Source organism: Carya illinoinensis, chromosome 10 (assembly GCF_018687715.1).
Source record: "Carya illinoinensis cultivar Pawnee chromosome 10, C.illinoinensisPawnee_v1, whole genome shotgun sequence".
In the NCBI taxonomy this organism is placed as follows: Eukaryota; Viridiplantae; Streptophyta; class Magnoliopsida; order Fagales; family Juglandaceae; genus Carya; species Carya illinoinensis.
In genome coordinates this window covers 5,286,685-5,307,718 of record NC_056761.1, presented here as the reverse complement: position 1 = coordinate 5,307,718, position 21,034 = coordinate 5,286,685, and the positions used below count along the sequence as shown (strand labels likewise).

General features: G+C 37.6%; 2 protein-coding genes across 2 annotated transcripts; both read right to left on the bottom strand.

Moving 5' to 3' along the window:
* Positions 1-7,099: 7,099 nt before the first annotated feature.
* Positions 7,100-8,775, bottom strand: LOC122278203. The gene is made up of 3 exons (XM_043088337.1): positions 8,408-8,775; positions 7,882-8,107; positions 7,100-7,726 (listed from the first exon to the last, which is right to left on the bottom strand). Exons 1-3 carry the CDS (start codon positions 8,702-8,704, stop codon positions 7,296-7,298), a joined length of 954 nt encoding a protein of 317 aa, XP_042944271.1. The 5' UTR covers positions 8,705-8,775; the 3' UTR covers positions 7,100-7,295.
* Positions 8,776-16,734: 7,959 nt separating this feature from the next.
* On the bottom strand, positions 16,735-19,296 carry LOC122279889 (L-type lectin-domain containing receptor kinase VII.1-like). The gene has a single exon (XM_043090781.1). The coding sequence runs from the start codon at positions 19,149-19,151 to the stop codon at positions 17,067-17,069; it is 2,085 nt and encodes a 694-aa protein (XP_042946715.1). The 5' UTR covers positions 19,152-19,296; the 3' UTR covers positions 16,735-17,066.
* Between the last annotated feature and the right edge of the window lie 1,738 nt (positions 19,297-21,034).

The following is a 21,034-nucleotide window of genomic DNA, read 5'->3' as shown; positions in this document are numbered from 1 at the left end:
TTGACTTGTCAGACCTCTATGGGACCCCCTCATCAAATTTAGATAGGGCACTACGTAAAGTTGATCCTGATTCCTGCAAGCAGGGCCCAAACGACATATTTTTCCTACTCCCAAAAAAAATAAAAAAAAATAAAAAAAAAAAAGACTTCCCTTGTGCACTTGCACATGACAGCTGCTTGTACCATTGTTAAGATTATTTCAGAATCTTCTTGTCGGCTGTACATTTTCACTATCTTTGTTTTGATTGTACTGAAATTATAAATTTGCTTGTCTTGTAATACTCCTTATAGATTCTTTATCTTCGATACCTTTACCTTTATATATTTTGGTTTCATAATTAATTAGAAGTGGAAATGAAATAAGATGCGTAGATGCCAATCCTGCTCATAAACGGCTGCAGAAGCAGCTCATAGTTGAATATACCTTACCAACTTTTTATGTTGCAATTCGTTTATGATAATACCCACCGGTTCAAAGTATCCGAATCCCAGTCGTTTTGCAGTCATAACAAATGACCAAAGTGTATATTTTGAAGTTGTGTGCGCAGAGCAACCTGAAGTTGTGGTTAGTGCTATAACGAGAGTTATTTGAGGAAACAACAGAAAGGAAAGAAAAGAGACGGAGGCACCGTAGTCCTGTGTTCCTTGTGAGCTAGCTGGGCTGCTATACATGCGGAGATATCCTAACGAAGTTGATGTGGGTGCTACAGTAAGTCTGTTTACGAAAAGGAAAAATATAATTACAAGCACAATTGTGTATTAATCTGTACACTAATGTGATGTGATTAATCAAAAAATAGATTTTATTAAAAATATTATTAATTTAAATTTTAAATATGAATGAATCAGTATTGATACATAGATTAGTACACGACTGTTTTTATATATAATAAAACTTAGAAAAATATCGAGGAGCTAAAGATGAAAAGGGATCATTGTGCTATGCTTAATGTGAATCGGTACAGTTTGGTTTAGCTTTTATCGCGAGTGAAAAGAGCATGGTGTCACGGACTTAGAATTTCTTCACTCGACCTGTGCGGCCTAAGGAGGCTTTCTCTCCCACAAAGCTCCTAAGTAAGCCTTCTAAAGGACTCAAGACAATAGAGAACAAACTAGAGAGAGAAGATAGAGAGAGATGCTCTAGAGAACTTGTTTCTCTTATTGCTTGGTGATTTACACAAATGAGAGCCCCTCTATTTATAGGGAACTCTTGGTACAAAGAATGGTTAGGATTGTGACACTTGTCATCAATTCAAGGGTAAAGAACTTTCTAGATTCCTACTCTAGAATTGTCTATAACGCCCTTTCTAGAACACTTCTCTAAATTGTCTATAACGCCCCTTCTAGATGACTCTACACAATTCCACAAGATTACAAAAGACTTGGAGGCTTCTAGAAGGAAATTCTCTAAAAAACCCTAGGTGGTGACATTCTCCCCCACCAAGCTTCGCGACGTCCTCGACGCGGTGTCCTCATGGAACCTTCGGATGTGATCTTCAAATTGCCACAACGACTCCTTTGGTTCCCAAGTTGTCTCGCTTTCGGGCAATCCCTTCCACTTGATCAAATATTCTTGGCGTGGCATATGACTCTTTCGCCTGATGACACGGTCCGCCAAGACTTCTTCTACTTCTTTATCAAAATTGGTAGTTATGCCCAATGGTGCACGCTTAGACTCTCCTCGTGTTGGCTCTTCTTCATCACCATGGTAAAGCTTCAAGCAGCTGACATGGAAGACTGGATGAAGCTTAAACTTGGAGGGTAAGTCTAGCTTGTAGGAGACATTCCCTACTTTCTTGATGATTGGGAATGGTCCCTCGTAACGTCGTACAAGCCCCTTGTGTAGCTTTCTTGTGAACTTGTGTTGGCTCGACAAGATCTTTACTAACACCAAGTTGCCTATACGATACTCTGCGTGTCTTCTCTTCTGATCAGCCCACTTCTTCATCTTCTTGGTTGCTTTGTCTAAGTAGGAACGGGTCACATCCAATTGCTCGTTCCAAGACTTAGCAACCTTGAAGGCTGTTGGGCAATTCCCCGCGTAGCTTGTCTCCAATGACTGGGGAGTAAGTGGCTGCTGTCCCATTACAATCTCAAATGGGCTTTTGTTTGTGGACTCGCTCCTTTGTAAATTGTAGGAGAATTGAGCGACATCCAATAACTTGGCCCAATCGGATTGGTTGGCACTTACAAAGTGCCTCAAGTATAACTCTAACAAGGCATTCACCCTCTCAGTTTGCCCATCTGTCTGAGGGTGAAAGCTAGTAGAGAAATGTAGGGCAGACCCCATAAGCTTGAATAGTCCTGACCAGAACTTTCCTGTGAAGCGAGGGTCTCGATCACTAATGATGCTCTGTGGTAAGCCTCAATACTTCACCACATGCTTGAAGAATAACTTTGCAGTTTCTTCAGCTGAGCAATCCTTAGGAGCTGCGATGAAGGTGGCATACTTGGAGAATCGATCTACTACCACAATGAGGGTACCGCAACCCTCGGATTTAGGTAGAGCCACTATAAAATCCATGCTCACACTTTCCCATGGGTGAGAAGGAATGGGTAGTGGTTCTAGCAATCCTGCAGGACTTTGATTCTCCACCTTGTCTTGCTGACACACAAGACAAGTCTTCACGAAGAGTTCCACCTCGTCTCTCAGTTGAGGCCAATAGTATGAAGCTTCCAGCAAAGCTCGAGTACGTCGTTGGCCCGGGTGTCCAGCCCACAAGGAATCATGGCATTCCTTGATAAGGTTCCTCTGTAGGTTTCCCCACTTTGGAACATAGATTCGCCGCCTGATGGTGTAGAGAAGACCGTCTTCTACCCAGAATCTCTTGGTTTTTCCTTCCTTAGCCATGTTCACCAAGTTCTTGGCTAAGGGATCATGCTCCATGCCTTCACGGATCACCTCGAGTAGCTCCCCTTGAGCTTGAGTGATAGCAGCAAGTTCACCCTTCCTACTTAGTGCGTCAGCAACGAGGTTGACCTTGCCCGGTTTGTACTCCAAGACAAAGTCAAATTCTGCCAAGAAGTCTTGCCACCTAGCTTGCTTTGGGCTTAGTTTCTTCTGACTCTGGAAGTAACTAGTGGCAATGTTGTCTGTCTTGACTACAAAACGGGAGCCAAGTAGATAGTGTCGCCAAACTCTGAGGCAGTGGATGATAGCTGTCATCTCCTTTTCTTGCACAGTGTATCGCCTCTCAGTTTCATTGAGTTTGCGACTCTCATATGCAATAGGATGTCCCTCTTGCATGAGAACTCCCCCTATGGCAAAGTCTGATGCATCGGATTGTACCTCAAAGGGCTTGGCACAATCTGGTAGGGCCATGACCGGTTCCTCCGTGATGGCTGTCTTCAAATCATCAAAGGCTTCCTGACACCTTGATGACCACTCCCAGGCCCTGTTCTTCTTGAGCAAGTCGGTGAGGGGTGATGCTCTTGTGGAGTATCCCTTTATAAATCTCCTATAATAGTTGACAAGCCCAAGGAAGGATCGGAGCTCGGTAACCTTAGTGGGAGGCTCCCACTTCTTGATTGCCTCAATTTTTCCCTCCTCCATGCTGAGTTTTCCACCTTGGATTTTGTGGCCAAGGAAATGGACTTCGTTTAGAGCGAATGAGCACTTCTCCTTCTTGACATAGAGTTGGTTTTCCCTTAAGACACGGAAAACAACCCTTAGATGCTCCACATGTTCTTCAAGGATAGAACTATAGATGACGATATCATCTAGATAGACTACCACAAATTGATCAAGATAGGGATGAAAGATTTTGTTCATGAGCGTGCAGAAGGTAGCTGGAGCATTTGTGAGGCCAAAGGGCATCACTAGGAACTCGTATGCCCCATAGCGAGTTACACAAGTTGTTTTGGCTTCGTCTCCTTCCGCAATCCTTACTTGATAATATCCCGATCTTAGATCAAGCTTGGAGAAGTACTTTGCATGGCCTAGTTGATCAAATAAATCAGCAATCAAAGGAATAGGGTACTTGTTTTTGATGGTTACCTTGTTTAGAGCTCGGTAGTCAATGCACAGCCGCAAAGACCCATCATGCTTCCTTTGAAACAACACGGGTGCCCCGTATGGTGCCTTGGAGGGTTGGATGAATCCGGCATCAAGTAGCTCCTTAAGTTGCCTTCTTAGTTCTTCAAGCTTTGGAGGCGACATGCGATAAGGGGCTTTGGCGGGTGGTTTGGCGCCGGGTTCCATCTCGATCTGATGATCCACCTCTCTCCTAGGTGGTAGTTGCTTGGGCAACTCTGGCGGCATGACATCCTCATAGTCCCTGAGGACCTTTTGGATCTCCCTGGGTGGAGGGGAGGAAATCTTCACTTCATCCTCCTCCATGGAGGCCAAGTAAGACACATCTCCCTTCTTCCATCCTTTCTTGAATTGCATGGCGGATAGAAGTTGGGTGGTGTTTGGCTTGGACACGGTGGGTATCATGCATGGACCCCATTCCAAGATGCACACCGAGTTATAGTGGGGAAGAGATACTACATTGAACTGTCTCAAGAATTCCATCCCCAACACGATGTTGAAATCATCCATAGGAGCAACCAAGAAATCCACCGTGCCTCTCCAAGTGCCAAGTTGTAGCTCCACCCCGTGAGCTACGCCATCAAGGGGTTTGGCTTCAGAATTCACAGTCTTTAGCCATCCTTGACCCTTCTTAAGAGGAATCCCTAGCCGTGTGGCCTCTTCCTTCTTAATGAAGTTATGAGAAGCTCCTGAGTCGACCATGGCGTGACTCTTCTTCCCATTAACGAACACTTCTACAAACATCAAAGACCCATCCTTGGTGGTTGGCTTTGTGCTTGCCTTTAGGGAGTTGAGAAGTTGTAGATACCCCAGGTGCGACTTCTCTTGAACTTCCTTCTCCTCCAACATAGCGTTGATGGCCTTCCTCTTGGGACAATCTCTAGCCCAGTGTGGGCCGTTACAAAGGAAACAAGCATCCTTTGGCTTCTTGTCTTTAGAGTAGTCCTTCTTACCCTCCTTTGATGTTGAAGGCTTGTCACCTCGGTCTTTATATTGTGGAGACTTGAACCCCTTCGCTCCCTCACCCTTAGTGTGATTGTCCTTCGAAGACTTGGGTTTTGAAGAGTTGTCACTCTTATGGTACTCAAATTCTTCTAAGGTCTCTGCCACGGTCAGGGCGGTGGAGATGTCGTTGACTCCACGACGCTTGAGTTCTTGAGCCACCCAAGATTTGAGACCATCGATGAAGTTAAAGAGGAGATCTTCTTCACTCATGTTTGTAATTTGAAGCATGAGGGCAGAAAATTCCTCAACATAGTTGCGGATAGAAGAAGTGTGCTTCAACTCCTTCATTCTCTTCCGCGCATGAATAGCCACATTCTCGGGATAGAATTGCCTCTTGAGTTCACGCTTGAACTCTTCCCAAGAATCAATGGAGCAAGTACCCTTCTCTATCTCACTATGCTTACGACGCCACCAAGTACCAGCAAGATTAGTAAGATAGAGGGAAGCAGTACGTACCTTGACACGCTCGTCTTGCATGTTTAAAGCTTCAAAGTAGCGCTCCATGTGCCACATGTAGTTATCAAGTTCTTTGGCATCCCGCTTGCCATCGAACTCTTTCGGTTTGGGGGTATCCACCCTTGGTGTCGCCATCATTCCAGCTCCGACGGCGCCCCATTAGCCACTGCCCGCTTGCATATGGCCCAATCCGCCTTGGTCTCCTCCAGACCGACGCGGTATTCCTCCATTTGCCCATGGAGTTTCGTTAGCTCCCCCAAGACCCGGTCTTGGAAAGCAACGTTCTCAACACGTTGTGCCTCGATGGTAGGGTGGATGGTGCTTAGAATGGACTCCTTGAGCGATTCGGATTGTCCCTCCAATCCTAACTCCTCCAAACCTTGCTCCACGATGTCAAGTCGGTCCCTGACATCCGCTACTGCCACCTCCATCTTGGTCACTGTGTTGTCGAGGGTGCTCACCTCCCTGTGAGACTGATCCCATTCCTCGATCTTGGCCAATATCTTGGCCATGGCCCTCTCGATCCCATCGAGACGAGACTCCATAGATGAGCTTGAGTCCTTCGACCTCTTGCTCTTTCTTGTCTCCTGAACCTCCATGGTGATCTCACTTGGATTCGCCATCCTAACCTGGATAGCTCTGATACCAACTGTCACGGACTTAGAATTTCTTCACTCGACCCGTGCGGCCTTAGGAGGCTTTCTCTCCCACAAAGCTCCTAAGTAAGCCTTCTAAAGGACTCAAGACAATAGAGAACAAACTAGAGAGAGAAGATAGAGAGAGATGCTCTAGAGAACTTGTTTCTCTTATTGCTTGGTGATTTACACAAATGAGAGCCCCTCTATTTATAGGGAACTCTTGGTACAAAGAATGGTTAGGATTGTGACACTTGTCATCAATCTAAGGGTAAAGAACTTTCTAGATTCCTACTTTAGAATTGTCTATAACGCCCTTTCTAGAACACTACTCTAAATTGTCTATAACGCCCCTTCTAGATGACTCTACACAATTCTACAAGATTATAAAAGACTTGAAGGCTTCTAGAAAGAAATTCTCTAAAAAATCCTAGGTGGTGACAATGGGGAGAGGCATCATCAAGAGGGACTTTTTAGTCCTGCGTTGAATCTGTTCTAATTTGTGAGTGGAATCTGTTCTCGTAACAGTTCTACCTTATTTCGTCATTTTCTGATGTGACAACAAATATAAATAGTATTTCTGTACATTCATGAACATATGCATTACATTCTATTCTGTTTAGTCATCAAGAATTTTTATTTTAAATATAAAATTTTTATTTTATTATTATAATTTTTTTAAATCTGTATATAAAATATAATAAATAATTTAATTTTTTTTATTATTTTTTAAATTTTTAAATAATAATAATATTTTAATATTTACTTTTAAAACTCAAAATTGTTATATGAAAAATTTCAGCGAACAAGTATAACAAATCACGGAGACACCAGTCTTTTATCATTTTATCACTGCTGATATGGAATCACTTACAGAATATCAATAGCCTGAGAACCCAGAGGGTTGGATCCACAAGAAACCACGATTGTTAATTTGTTTTGGGGTTAACGCAATACGTGCTAGAAAGAAATATTAGTTAATCCGAATTCAGCATGTATTGGAGACCAAAACGAAGTATTTGGTTCTATTACTTAGAGATCCCTTTGTCTGTACAAATATAATTCTAAACCTCCAAGTAGTCGAAACATCATGACCATATTAGGATCACAAGCCAAAAAAAAAAAAAAAAGAGGAGGAAAAAGGAACAGCGTACTCTCGTCTTACAATCACACAACTGCAACTGCTGAACAATGCACGTCAGGCAACTTCTCTAGCAAATCTACCGTCAGCATGGAGGCCCTTGGCTTTGGCAACTGGACAGAGAGATCCATTGACAAGAGTGGGGAGGATGCTGTCCTTTCACATGCACCAAGCCATTTTGCTTGCATGTACTTGTGCTTTCTCCATGGCCCCATGTGCATTTTCTTTTCCTTCATGCACTTCTTGGCAGCTGAGCAAACAATCTTGATGATGTTACTCAGTCTTTCGACTTTTCCGACAAACACTTCCGGTAGCCGCCGGACCATTCGGTTGTAGTCTTCACTTGCTCTTGCCATCTCGAACTCGGCCCGGAAGTTCAATTCAATTATAATCCTCACCTCTCCTTTCTTTGAACTAGTATTAGAGTTTTCTATGACATCCAAAAAGGTGTGCTCCCCTGTAGCATATAGAATAATAATAACTTCAGGCGAAAGTAGCAACAAATTAAGAATTACAATAACAATAATAATTTGTAAACAAACAAAAAGAAATGGGAAAGTGGGTCGGAAAATAATCATAGGATATAAAGTCAAAACATCTTTGTTTATTTGCCTGACGGAATATCTGGGGAGCTTCTCCACTTAGACTTGCAAATGGCACTGTTGTAACCAGCACTTCGGAGGCGACCGGAAACTTCCACCATCAGGCATTTCCGACAGCCGGTTGCCAAGGGTCTGCCGCAAGCACAGACTGTATTCGCAATCCGTATTTCCTTTAGTGTTTCTTTCGTTACACTCCTAATCTTTGATTCCAGGGAGTTGCTCCTGTGTAGGGTAGACTGTGACACGGACATTAATCAGTACGAAGAAATCGATGAGATCACGCTCATGCATTCATGCAAAAAGCAGTACTCCATGTAAGAAATTAAGATGGAACCAAAATAGTTAACCAAATCTACCAAAATAAGCAAAAATTGTATAACGGGCTAAGAAATCTTTGACGTTATTCAAGATCCTTAAGGTTATAATAATTCATTTAATACGGTTGCCAAGGAGCTTTTAATTTCTAGCTTTGGAGGATTAATTGTAACGTACAATTATAGGGTGCTATGGAAACATACAAGAAAAATTCCAATTACCTGCAAAATCTGGTGCTGATTCTCCCAGAAACTCTTATCCTCCTCCACGTTGTTACCATTATTCTCTCTGATCTCTTCCTCCACCTCTAGACCGTTCTCCATCTCCGAAGACCCTTCCTCACTGCTAACACTTTCCGGCAAACTTTGATCACCTTCTTCCAAAAACCCGAAAATCATATCGTAGAAACTCACCGGCGCCTGCATAGGCGGCGTAAATTCACGACTATTATTATTATTATTATACCTCCAATCCCGGTGGCTGTCCACCGGAAGTCTAGCGAGGGACAGGCCAACCATGATGTTTCACAAATATGGTCGAGTTGGTAGTAAGCAAATGTGTGAACCGGTTGGGATAGACCATGTGATGAGGGGCTAAAGTCTACTTATATAGACCAAAGAATGGTTTTAGCGTGGGACCGAAGTACAGACAACAGAGAAGAACGGTCCGCCGCGCATTTGGGGTTAGTTTTTAGACCCATGTGGTGTAAACAGCAAGGATCCACGTCAGTCAGGGTTCAATAATTTCGATCCACACCAATCCCATATGGATGGATATACTCGGATATTCACTTGTTTTGTTTATCTTAATGGGTTTCTAATAATAAAAAATGTTGAGTAAGAAACGGTCGGATGTCTAACTCATATTCACACCGGCTAATAGGAACACAGCATATGGTAAGTGTATTTATCTTACAATGAACCGCATCTTATCGTAAAAAACTTTGAGACTTTTCCTATTCTCTCTTGATTCTTCCTCTTTTCTGCTTATCCTCTTTCCAATTCTATCTCTGTTTTTTCGTTCTGCTCTTCCATTTCTTCTTTTTTTCTTCTTTTTCGTTAGGTTCTTCCGATTCCACACATTTTAAAATCTAATCCATTTTCTGGACCATCAAAATCTTATACATTTTTTGGACCCTTCCGAGGCACTCCTCCATTGAAACACTTACGTACGATGCATAATTTGTTCAAAAGTCTTATAATTGTCAAAATGTCTTATAATTGTCATTTTCTTTAATTAGATAATTGAGCACTGTTTTTTAACATTAGGCCGCGTAAATGCTTGGAAGAATTTTCAAAATTTTCTTCTATTTGGTTTATACCGATTCTTGCTGTGTATTCCATAGTAATTTGTTATGAATCTAAATGTTTGCTGTAATGAACCTGATAAATGAAAACTGTGATGTAATGGTGAATGCTTGTTGTGATTGCTGGGTTGGTTTGCTGTATTTAGGAATGGAAATAGATGCAAAATATGTGATAAAATACTCAAATAAGCTGATTTGTATGATCCTGATCAACTCCTGTGGAATAACAACCCCTCAGATTCTTTGGAAGCTACAGGGGAGGAGGCCGACGTGACAAATTTTTTTCAGAGAGAGGCAGAAGAGGAGGCCGACGGGGGTGAGGAGAGGAGGAGAGAGAAGATAAAACTGGAGAAGAGAGGAGTTGTGGTCTTCGTCGCGGTCTTGAAAAGTAGTGATCTGCTACTTGCGGCTCTATTTACAATATTACTGAAATTCATGTGTGGCATATTGTTATTCGCTGGTGTAAAAAACCACTTGACAGCTGACCGGATCCAAATGCTTCTAAAAAATGTTTACTTTTTTTTTTATTTTTCTAAAAAAATAATTATTACATATTCAAAGAGAGTGATGTCCTATCTTCCATCTTCATGGTGTAGTGAGGGTGTGGGACCACCATTGTTGCTGGTAATAGGTAGGGCCATGTGTGAGTTTATCCAATGGACGGGACCCACACGTCTCACCTAACCCAATTATTTCTGCTGGCACCAAAAAACAAACGAAACCAAAAACGCGACATCTTGTTTATGCGTGAATGGTACCTTTTTTGCTCTCTGTTCGCAACTTCCCATTGGACGGGTCCCACTTCGATCAATCATTAAAAGCTTGTGGAGATCCATCATCCAAGTAGCTCGTAATTCGAATATTATATGTGAAATTTTAAATATATTTTTTTAAAAATTATTTATACAGTTTTAAAATATATAAATATCATTTAATTTTTTTTAAATTATAAATAAATTTAAAAAAATAATACTATACATCACATTTTTATTTTATTTTTATCTTATTAAATAAGATATTATATATTCATAAGTATTAAGTAATAAAAAATATGTAATAAATAATTATTTAATAATAATATATATTTCATATTATATATAATTTAATAAAAATAAAATAATAGTATAATATATAAAAAATTTTATTTTAAAATTACATGTAACTTTACATTTTGATAAACTAAACTTCGCTTTGTCAGCAGCATTGTATATCCAATTTAATGATATGGATTTCTTAAGTTTTATCTATATATACATATACGATAACAACTACAAGTGGATGAATAAAAACTCACAGCTCCTTGTTAGACATCTCCTCGGTTTGATAATTTTGGACAGTTGTAACCCTGTCTTGTCAAAACATAAAAGGACAAAGTAAAGAGATGATACCAACGATTAAGATATTAACATAATTGCTAAACATGATCCACATTCTTTGTATCACTCGTTTCTCATTTTAATATCCACAGCTTGTTCAGAACATAATCGATAAGATGAACATAATCGATAAGATGAACACGTTAGTCACAGTTCATTTGTCAGGTTCCTCTCCCAGACGTAGACGGTAGATCTTGAAACATAACATTATCGTATTATTTTAAGATAAATTAAATTTATAAATTAATAACATAATAATAGGTTAAATGAATAATTGTGATATATTTAATAAACAAACGTTAATTTACAAGTTTATTTTTATAAAAGATAAATTTATAATTGAAAATATATAACATTTTGAAAAAAAGTAGTTAAATATAAGATTTATATAAAAAAAGAAAACTATTTTTTTAATAAATCTTAATTTATTTTAAAAAATATATCAAGTTCCTTCTTGGCAACTTCACGTGACATCTAAACACGTGTCAGCAAATAAGCAACCAAAACTATGGTCAGAACTTATATGCGGATGATAAAAAAAAAAAAAATATTAGTTATACCGCTGAGAGCTACTGTTAGAATTTTTTTTTATTTTTTAATTTAGTAATTAAGAAAATATTTTTTAATAATATTATAATTTTTTTAAAAAGATATTTAAAAATATTAAAAAATACATATAAAAAAATATAAAAAATAATTAACGATAGCTCGAAACGATGGTTATAGTACTATCCAGTACCATCCATCGTAAAACTATCCTTTTAATTAAAGATCAGATAAGACCAAAAAAAAATATTTAATAACAAATTGAAGGGATAGCGGTGTTTATCTTTGTTCTGTAGATACTCATCCCAAAAAGATCTTTGAATTCATTTATGCATGCCAGGCTGGTCTTGTTTAAACAACAACTATGGTACGTGGTAATGATTTTATATGTATCAACAACGAAAATGTTATATATCATATAACATTTCGCTTTCATTCTATGATTTGATACCATAATTTTTATATTTTTTTAATTAAAAAATAAACTATTATTTAAAGGTTAATAAAAATGCTACATTTAATATAACGAGACGAAAATAAAATCGAAGTGTGGAGTATATTGGTCGGACTAGAAACTCTAATATTGGCACGAACCGTACGTGTGACCCGACAGCATCATTCAAGGAATCGACGGTACTAGATCTCTCTGGTGAGTCGGTTACAACTCCCAACTGCACAGCCCTGTCGTCCTAAATTAATGCAAAACCGACGTCAAGAAAGCTTTTATGACAAATAAGGACGTATGTGTCATGTTTTAAAACGTTTACGCTCTCTTTAGTTTGGTAGACGGAAATTCTTATTTATAAGATAATGCGTCAATTAAAGTATTTATATGGCCATGATTTAATTTAGAAAAAAATTTAAAATTTTAATCTAATAAATTAAGTCTTGCTATATAAATATTAAAAAATAATGTACTCATAATTGGATATATCACCCCACAACTCACACCTTACGTGACAAATCAAATTTACAAATAATGAACCGATTCTATTTTAATCCCTTCATATCCCCCACAAAATCCCATAAAACCCTCCCTTTGATCTCTCCCTGTCTTGTGGGTAGAAAATTTGATTAAAAAAAAAAAGTGAAAATCAAATCAACCCAAATCTAAGACGGGGAGAGAGAGAGAGAGAGAGCTCGATAAGACAGAGGGTGGGGGTTCAAAGAGAGAGAACTTGAGAAGAGAGATCTGAATAAGAAAGAGGAGGTTTGATGAGAGAGAGAGATCGAAGAAAGAGATCTATGAAAATAGAGGTATATAAGAGATATAAATTCGGTGATGATGGGTCTGATATTAAAATAAAAAAAAAAAACTATATCAGGTGTGGGATGTGGAGGTGAATAGTAGTTTATATATGTATAGCATATCATTATATTAAATAATTTGAACAGTATATTCTACACAACAACTTAAAAATAGAAGAACTCTTGGTTCAATCGGAGGATCTGCATACATGAAATATGACGCAAGGCACAGCACAGAAAAATGATTTTAGCTCGGGAAATGTTCTAAAATTTAAGTGAAAAATTCATGTTTTCAGACTGTAAATCAGGGACTCAAAATGCCCCCTACCTACTTTATATAACATAAAATTTCACAATATTATCTAAAAAAAATAAAAACTCTCTATATAAGCATGTGCATTAAATGTCCAAAATCAGCAAAGCAATTAAGTAGAATTAGTACTTATCCTTTGGTATTTTCAGGGACAAAACTTTTGGGTTGTCAAATGCTCCAATTATGAGGAGAGAACCTGATTGATCACCCAGAAACAACAAATTCTGGTAAGGGGGTTACATACGCCTAATTGATGCAGGCAGGATTCTAATTTCAAAGCTCAAATGAGAGAACCAATTAGGCTCCAGAACTTAATTATTGCAGCAAGTAAGAGTGGGGTTATATTAATGTATGTGGACGGAATTGATCTTGGATTAGGACTCTGGTATTTTTTTGGAGAGCCGGTAGCCACATATATAATAGTTCCATTCTAAATTTATTAATATGTCATCATTTATAGTAGAGGAATACTGTGTTTACAAGTGAAGCATATGAAAAATTACAAGTAAATAATCCATTAAAATGCTCTCAAATACAAAACCAACGACCTTAAAGAAAATAAACAATCTAAACATGCCTATAGAAAAGTGCAAGTCTATACAAAATCAAATTAAAACCAATTAATTCCTTAGAGTTGGAAGCCCCACTTTATCTAATCAATAATGCCTTTCAATAGTAGTGGTAAATTATGGGGGCCTTCATAGTTAATATTCATCCCAATCTCACATTGCCTTGTTAGGAAATCTGCCGCTTGGTTTCCTTCACGATATTGGTGGACCACCATAAACGTTATCCCTTCAAGTGCAACCATTAAATCTTCTCAAAAATCTCATAGATAACACAATGTGCATCGCCCTATAAGAAGTCAATTCACTACCAAACTGGAGTCATTTTCAATAATCACATTACAACAATTTAACCTTATGCACAAAAGAATCCCCTCTAAAATAGCCCTTAGTTTAAATTAAAGACAACTCTCACATGTTAATTTTAATTTGAAGTTATTCTATGTTAAAGACCCAACTATTATTCAAAAAGTCTTATGATTGTTAGATTCTAATTTGATTAAACTTTTAGCCTTCAGGATTATAATATTCAACTATATTTTTTAATCTGATGTCCATAGCGGCACACTCTATCGACACGGACCCGGTAGTAGTCCTTTTCATTTTAATGGTTTAATTCATCTATCAATATTAAAAGGTTGAAAGTGGTAATTTTCTAAGAAAACAAGAAAATGGATGAGAAAATCTGTGTGGAAGAACACGTTATAATGAAAGATAATATATGTCAGACAATGTTATTGGGTTTGGATTGCAATATGTTCTAAAATTCGATCATGTTTGTTTTTCTGATCATTAAAGTTAAACCATTAATCATTGAAAGACCTATTAATTTGGACTTCCAAAGGATTGAGAGAGAAACTAGACCCGATTGAAATAACTGGGCTTTAAAAATCAGTCAGCCCAAGTCTATTTAATTATGGGTTCATCTTCAGACCGGGCCCAGTGTAAATGTAAGGTTTACACCAACCAATGAGACAATTAACATATTAGCATCTCATTATTTCTCCTCTCCCCATCTCTCTCACTTCACATTTTGACATTTCTTTGTCTGGTAATCCATTTCAGTGAGTTTTGTCCTTAATTAATTCAACGCTTCTTGCTTCTAGTATTTTCATAGCGTCCAAACAAATGTCTATCTTCAAACCCCTTTTTTTTCTCCAAAAACCTAACAACCCAGTCTTTCACTTTTCAAACCGCGGGTGTAGCACGAGACAGGACCCAATAAGTGCAGTTTTCTTTTTCTTTTTTTTTTTTCTCATTCTTTTTTTATACCCTCAAAATTTTTTTGTTAAAAAAAATTTAAAATATTATTAAAAAATACTTCATCAATTATTAAGTAAAAAAAAAAATTATCGAAACCCAACTGTCAATGAGAGTAGCATTTTTCTTTCACATAAGCCTTATTTGATATCCTTCAGTACCATATGTTCCTCAAGACTTTAACTTTGGTACCATCTATTCCTTAGGAGTTTGAAATCCCTTAGCACCAATACACCTACACAGGCTGAAGCATATGTAAGAACAGTAATCGAGGGGTTTATAGATATTGGAAGTTGGAACTCATCTTTTGTGCTAGTGTTTTGCTTTTTCTTTGCCTTCTTTGACACCATTCTGCAATTTGTTGATGTGGTTTTCGGACATGTTGGCCTCAATCTTACTTGCCACTAAAACTCTACGAGAGAGTGATAGTTGAAGGGAAGCACCCTGACTCCAAATTTGAACAACATTAACCTTAAAATGTTTTCAAAAATCTCGAAAAATCTTAAATCTTAAAACTCCAAAATAGTAATGGGAGGATGAGGTAGTTCTTGACGTCTCTAAAAAACCTTGTGTAACCTATATAGAAGTGTTAATCCTGTGCTTTTTGGTATACAATGAAAACAATAGAAGGCAGATGTGAATGGTGTATACATCTCATACGCACCACATCCTTTTTAAGATTCTCTCTTTAATTATTGATCCAAAGAAAATTAATTGAAGGCAATTAAGAACATTTTTTTTTCCTTACAAAGTTCTCACCTAACAAGTTAACAACAATCATTTCAGAACATCATGAAAGTTTGGTAAAACTCAAAATTGGCAGCTGGACAAGGACAGGACAGAATACTCCTATACATGACGATCAACTCCAAGCCAAGATTTTCTTTCACTCTCTTTCACTATCTCTCTGCTTTGACAATTTTAGTTTCTTAAAGTGGAAGGGAATGCAAAGGACAACATTATAGAATACATTTCATGATGTGCAATACTAATTTTTAAAATATATCTTACTGAAGATGAACCGGATTGAGTACAAAAAGTGGGGACTGGGTTCCCAACAATCATTCAGAACAATAAAGAAATAATATGCATGGCAACCACCACAAGGAAGGAAAATGACAGTGATATGGAGGGAAACGCTATAGAAAAATAATACAATAAACCTTCAAGGGAGTATTAATGTTAACAACAAACTTTATATCTATTTACTTTTGAGCTAACAAACTTTAGCTATCTATGTATCTTTTTTCTGGTAATAAGTTTAGATTTGCGAAAAATAAAAAAAAATAAAAAAATTGATTGAGCACTTTGATATTCTCTTACCTAACTCTTTTTATATTTGTATGTTTGTGATTAGGAATCTCATAAGTTTTGTATGAGTGGAGAAGGGACCAAAAAGCCTTTTATACAATATATTAAAATAAATCTATTCACAAAGAGAAAAATCTTATAGAAAAGAGCATGATGTAGCATGAGCCCGGTCTCGAGAAGAGCATTTTTTTATATTCTTCAATATTTTTTTAAAAATAAAAAATTTCACAACATCTCTAAATAATATTTCCTTAATTACTAAGTAAAAAAAAAAAAATTGGAATACAAATTCGAGACTCACATTCGGTGGGTTTAGTGTTTTTCTATAGAAACTTTCTATTTATCATTTATTTTATCATTATTTTTTCAACATCTCATATTATAATATCAAATAATTGGTCTGTAAATTAGAAATAATAAATAATTTTCAATCATTTAATATCATATAACAAAACGGTGGAAAAATAGTGATAAAAGGGATCTTGAGTAGCATTACTATATAAATATACTTGTTACAAAACTAGAAACAGTGTCTTAAGAAACACGAGAACATACATTGAAAAATCCTAGACATCATTCTATTTGTTTTTCTTCCAAAAAAAACTCGACTGAAATGGCATAAAAGAGTATCAAACAGTAATGTTTCTATTTACTATATACTGTAAGAGAATAAAAGCACATTATTGAATCGTCACTTGCGTAGGCTCGATATACACGAATGAACGAATGAAAGAAATATGCAAGAAATAAAAGCTTTCAAATAGCCCCTACCCTCATCACACTCTTTATCCTCCATTGTCTCGGCAAGTTCGCCAGCAAATCCCCATTCATTTTTTCCCTACACAAGCAATGTTCTATGTTTCTTCAAACCTGATACAAAAAGATCAAGATTTCCGACAATTTTCTCGCTCAACAAAACGTCCTTATCCATTCATTTTATATATGCAGAATCACTCACCTGCCCTCTAAAGTATTGGACCAAGACAGAGACATCAATGAAGACTGTCGAATATCTTCAAATGTTGGGTGAAATGAAGAGCCAAAACGCGTAGAAAACTCGGACCACCCACCCTTGGATTTCAATCTTTGTAGCAAATATGCATCCATATCTTCACTTCCAAGCTCGTCCACCTCATTATTCCCCTCCAAAACTTTCACCACTTGTCTCATGGTTGGCCGGGAACTCGGGTCCGGATATACACACAACAACCCCAAGTGCAGTACCCTGTCAAATTCCTGCTCGTCAAACCCGCCTGTAGCCCTCAACCTTTCATCCAGGGCATTCAATAACTGCCCTTGTACCATCAATTGCCATGCCCAATCTACCAAAGGTGGCTTTCCCTCCTCTATAGGCCTCCTCCCACACATGACTTCCAAGATCAAGGCCCCAAACCCGAACACATCAGTTTGAGTAGATGCCCGCCCACTCTTTATCACCTCCGGCGCCAAGTATCCGACCGTCCCGACCACTCTTGTTGTGGTAGGCACTTGACCGTGGCCGTGCATCCGGGCTAGTCCAAAATCCCCTAACCTTCCATTCATGTCCTTGTCAAGCAACACGTTGCTGGCCTTTATGTCTCGATGCAGGACTTTGGATTCCCACCCCTCGTGCAAGTACAAGACTGCTGAAGCCACATCTTTTAAAATCCTTATCCTGTCTTCGCAGCTCAACATCTTGTTCTCACCGCATTCGAATACCCACTTGTCCAAGCTTCCATTTTCCATGTAGTCATAGATCAACAAGAAGCTTCCCTTCTCTCTCTTGCACCAGCCTCTCAACCCCACCAAACTTCTGTGCTTCAATCTTCCAAGGCTTGAAATTTCGGCCAAGAATTCTCTCATCCCATCATTTTCATGTGAAATGCATTTCACCGCAATCTCAGCCCCTCCTACCAAAACCCCCTTGTAGACCTTCCCATTCCCTCCGGTTCCGATCACATTTTCTTCTGCGAACCCTTCTGTCGCCGTCTCTATTTCTTGGTATGCAATTCTGTGGGGCCAATACTCCAATTCCCATTCTTCCATTTCCGCTCTCTCCCTGGCTTTCCTTCGCTCCCTCTTGATACAAGACACAGTAAACAGGGCACAAAGTAAAATAACTATGAAACCTCCCACCGTCATTCCTGCAATAAACCCTTTAGAACGAAATATCGGCCCCTTGGGAAGAACAAACGATGGCAAATCTGTCGTGATCAACTCTTCGCTTAATAAAAAGTTCGAATTACTAAAGCTCCACGCCAAAATCTTGTGACTTTCCATTAACGCTCCAGTAGCACTAGTAAAGCCAACATACATTTCGTCCTCAAACATCTCAGAAAGATTGAGAGAAACATTCAACAAAGGCCTCAGAGGTCTTTTCATGCCTGCAGGAGCCATGGTAACATTAATCAAAGAATCAGAATAGTCAATCCAAACTTGGTAATTTTCACCGTTGTTCAGCTTCAATTCCTCGAAGGACTTCGCATCATCAATATCACTGACGTTGTTGCCTCTTTGGTTGTCGGGCCAGTACCCGGCATCATGTGCTTGGATCGATTTGAGGGAGTCCACATCGATCCCAACATGATTGTTGTTTATGTCATCGAATTCTTGGTTCTGAAACACATCAAATTCGACTCCAAAAATATGATCCTCGGAATTCCCATTGGTGGTGAAATTGAAAAGGCCAAGATGTTGAGCTGAGCTCGCGCCTGTGATGCCAGTAAAGGGCACAAAAAGGAAAACTATGCCATGCCCAGGAAGAGTATTCTTGTATGGAGCCATGGAGAAGATGAAAGAAGTCGAGAAAGGATACACATAAGAAGAGTTCGGCTTTTTTGCGGGAATCTTTTGCGGGTAAAGGGCACGACCAATTGTATAAGTCGTTCTATTAGTGAGTGTTAGAACACGAGATTCAACGGTGGCGAATCCATAAAGTAACATATCGGAAGATTTGAAGCCATTAAAGGTGAAATCAACAGCGGAAATGGATCGGAAGAACATGAAAATGAGTAGCAGAAGAAAAATCAGGATAGGCTGTTGGTGATTATGTTTGTTCATGTTGGCCGCGTTTGAAGAGAGAGAGAAGGAGGTGGGAGGTGGAAAAGAAAGGTTGATACAAGATGATCACTAGCAGATATTTAGTGTTTTGGTCAGCTTTTAGACATTCATGGGGCTACGATGAAGCCCTGGATCTTTGATTAATTACAAAGATGCAAACCTTTTTTTCATTTTCATCTTAATTTTATGAACTTTTTGGTCAAACCCGCTTTGAGATATCTCTAGCGTCGATGTGTCGCAGTGTGTGTTTTATGGTAATTGGAAATAAACCCTAAAAAGTTGAATAAAAGTAGTAAAGAACAGTAAGATAAGATGAAAAAAGTTATTAAAGTAGAGTGGGAAAGTTGGCAGTGGGCATAAGCCGCCGGGCCCCTCGGATCATCCAGAAAGATCTGGGAAAGTTTTTTTGACTCGCGATTAGAATTGGGTTTTCTCTTGAGTTTAGACCGTATAAAAAGTCAAAAGATGGCTGTAGATTGTACTGTGTTTGCCTTTGTACGGCGTCATCTGTGTTGTCATAAACACGTGGAACATAATAATTCTTTTGGTACGTTAACTCAGATAATATGTTAAGAGGAAAATGTTTGTATGCACTTCATTTACTTTTTTTTAAATTACAGCTGGTCACAAATTTTTTTTATTTTTATTTTTTTTTAATTCTGAATAAGGTAATTTTAAATATATTGAAAAATATAAAATAAAAAAAATTCAAAAGACAGCACGCCCTACAATAAATACTGGACGGCATAATAGCATCGCCGAAGTGTAGTCATTTTATTAACAGATGATTATATATTTGACGTACCTACCTCCATCTCTCTATTACCCTGTGAAAGTTTGCAGTAGCGTTGCATTATTCTCGACTTCAGTAATAGTAAATCATATCACAACAGAAAATGATATATACATCATACATATGTAATATTTTTTACAGTCTATGTTAAATGAGAAGTATTTTAAAATATTGTTTAATAGAAATACTTTAAATTTAATAAATTTATAAAAAAAAAATTGTATGTATATCAATATTTATTTTTGATATATTTTAAAAAAATATTTATTTGTTATATGAACAACATCAGTTAAAAATTAATATTTTAATAATAAAAAAAAACAATTGTGTCGGCATTTTGACTTTTTCTTGCTCTACCATTAAGATATTAAAAAAAAAAAAAAGTCAATACCAATTTTGTCCCATATACTATTCAATCTTATCATCAAAATGCACCTCCCCATGCATTTGTTTTTTAATTTTTTCAATTCTGGTGACAGATGCCCCTTTGAAAAATTATTCAAACAAAATGGCCATTCGGCTTTTGAATTAATTTCATTTTTCAATTTATAATAGCTTTATTGAAATTAAAAGGTGTGAGGAAATCTACACCTTAAGCAAAGTAAAAGAAGGATGAAGTGGGGAAGTAGAAAGAAAAGGGGTGAACCTTCTTAGAAAAGAAAGGGGAACTTCCATTAATTAGATCATCTACCATATTAGGGGCCCATTAATAATGAATTAATTAAGAGGTTTGATTAATGCAGCATATATATATATATATATATATATATATATATATATAAAGAGATTTAAATGATGATCATATAAACTAACTTAATTATTTTGTTCTCCATTTATGGAGAGCATCTTGCAAATTTCTGTTAGTATTCACTAATGACACTTGGAAAGGATAATCATGCCATAACTTAAAAAGCATCAATCTTTGCACTTAAAAAAAAAAAAAATTGTTGGATTCCATAATAATATTTCTTTGGTCAAATTATAAACCGACAACGTGTGATCGATTATCGATATGATGGAGCACATTCTCTATATTTTTCTAATCACACTGTTCAGTTAATCTTGTGAGAATGCATTGAAATGTCATAAC

What these genes read in the sequence shown, in the direction of transcription:
- LOC122278203 (XM_043088337.1), bottom strand. Translation starts at nt 8,704, where the DNA reads ATGGTTGGCCTGTCCCTCGCTAGACTTCCGGTGGACAGCCACCGGGAT. An exon ending in ATCAGCACCAGATTTTGCAG is followed by an intron (nt 8,108 to 8,407) that starts GTAATTGGAATT and finishes TCCGTGTCACAG; the next exon opens with TCTACCCTACACAGGAGCAA. An exon ending in CTCCCCAGATATTCCGTCAG is followed by an intron (nt 7,727 to 7,881) that starts GCAAATAAACAA and finishes TATATGCTACAG; the next exon opens with GGGAGCACACCTTTTTGGAT.
- LOC122279889 (XM_043090781.1), bottom strand. Translation starts at nt 19,151, where the DNA reads ATGAACAAACATAATCACCAACAGCCTATCCTGATTTTTCTTCTGCTA.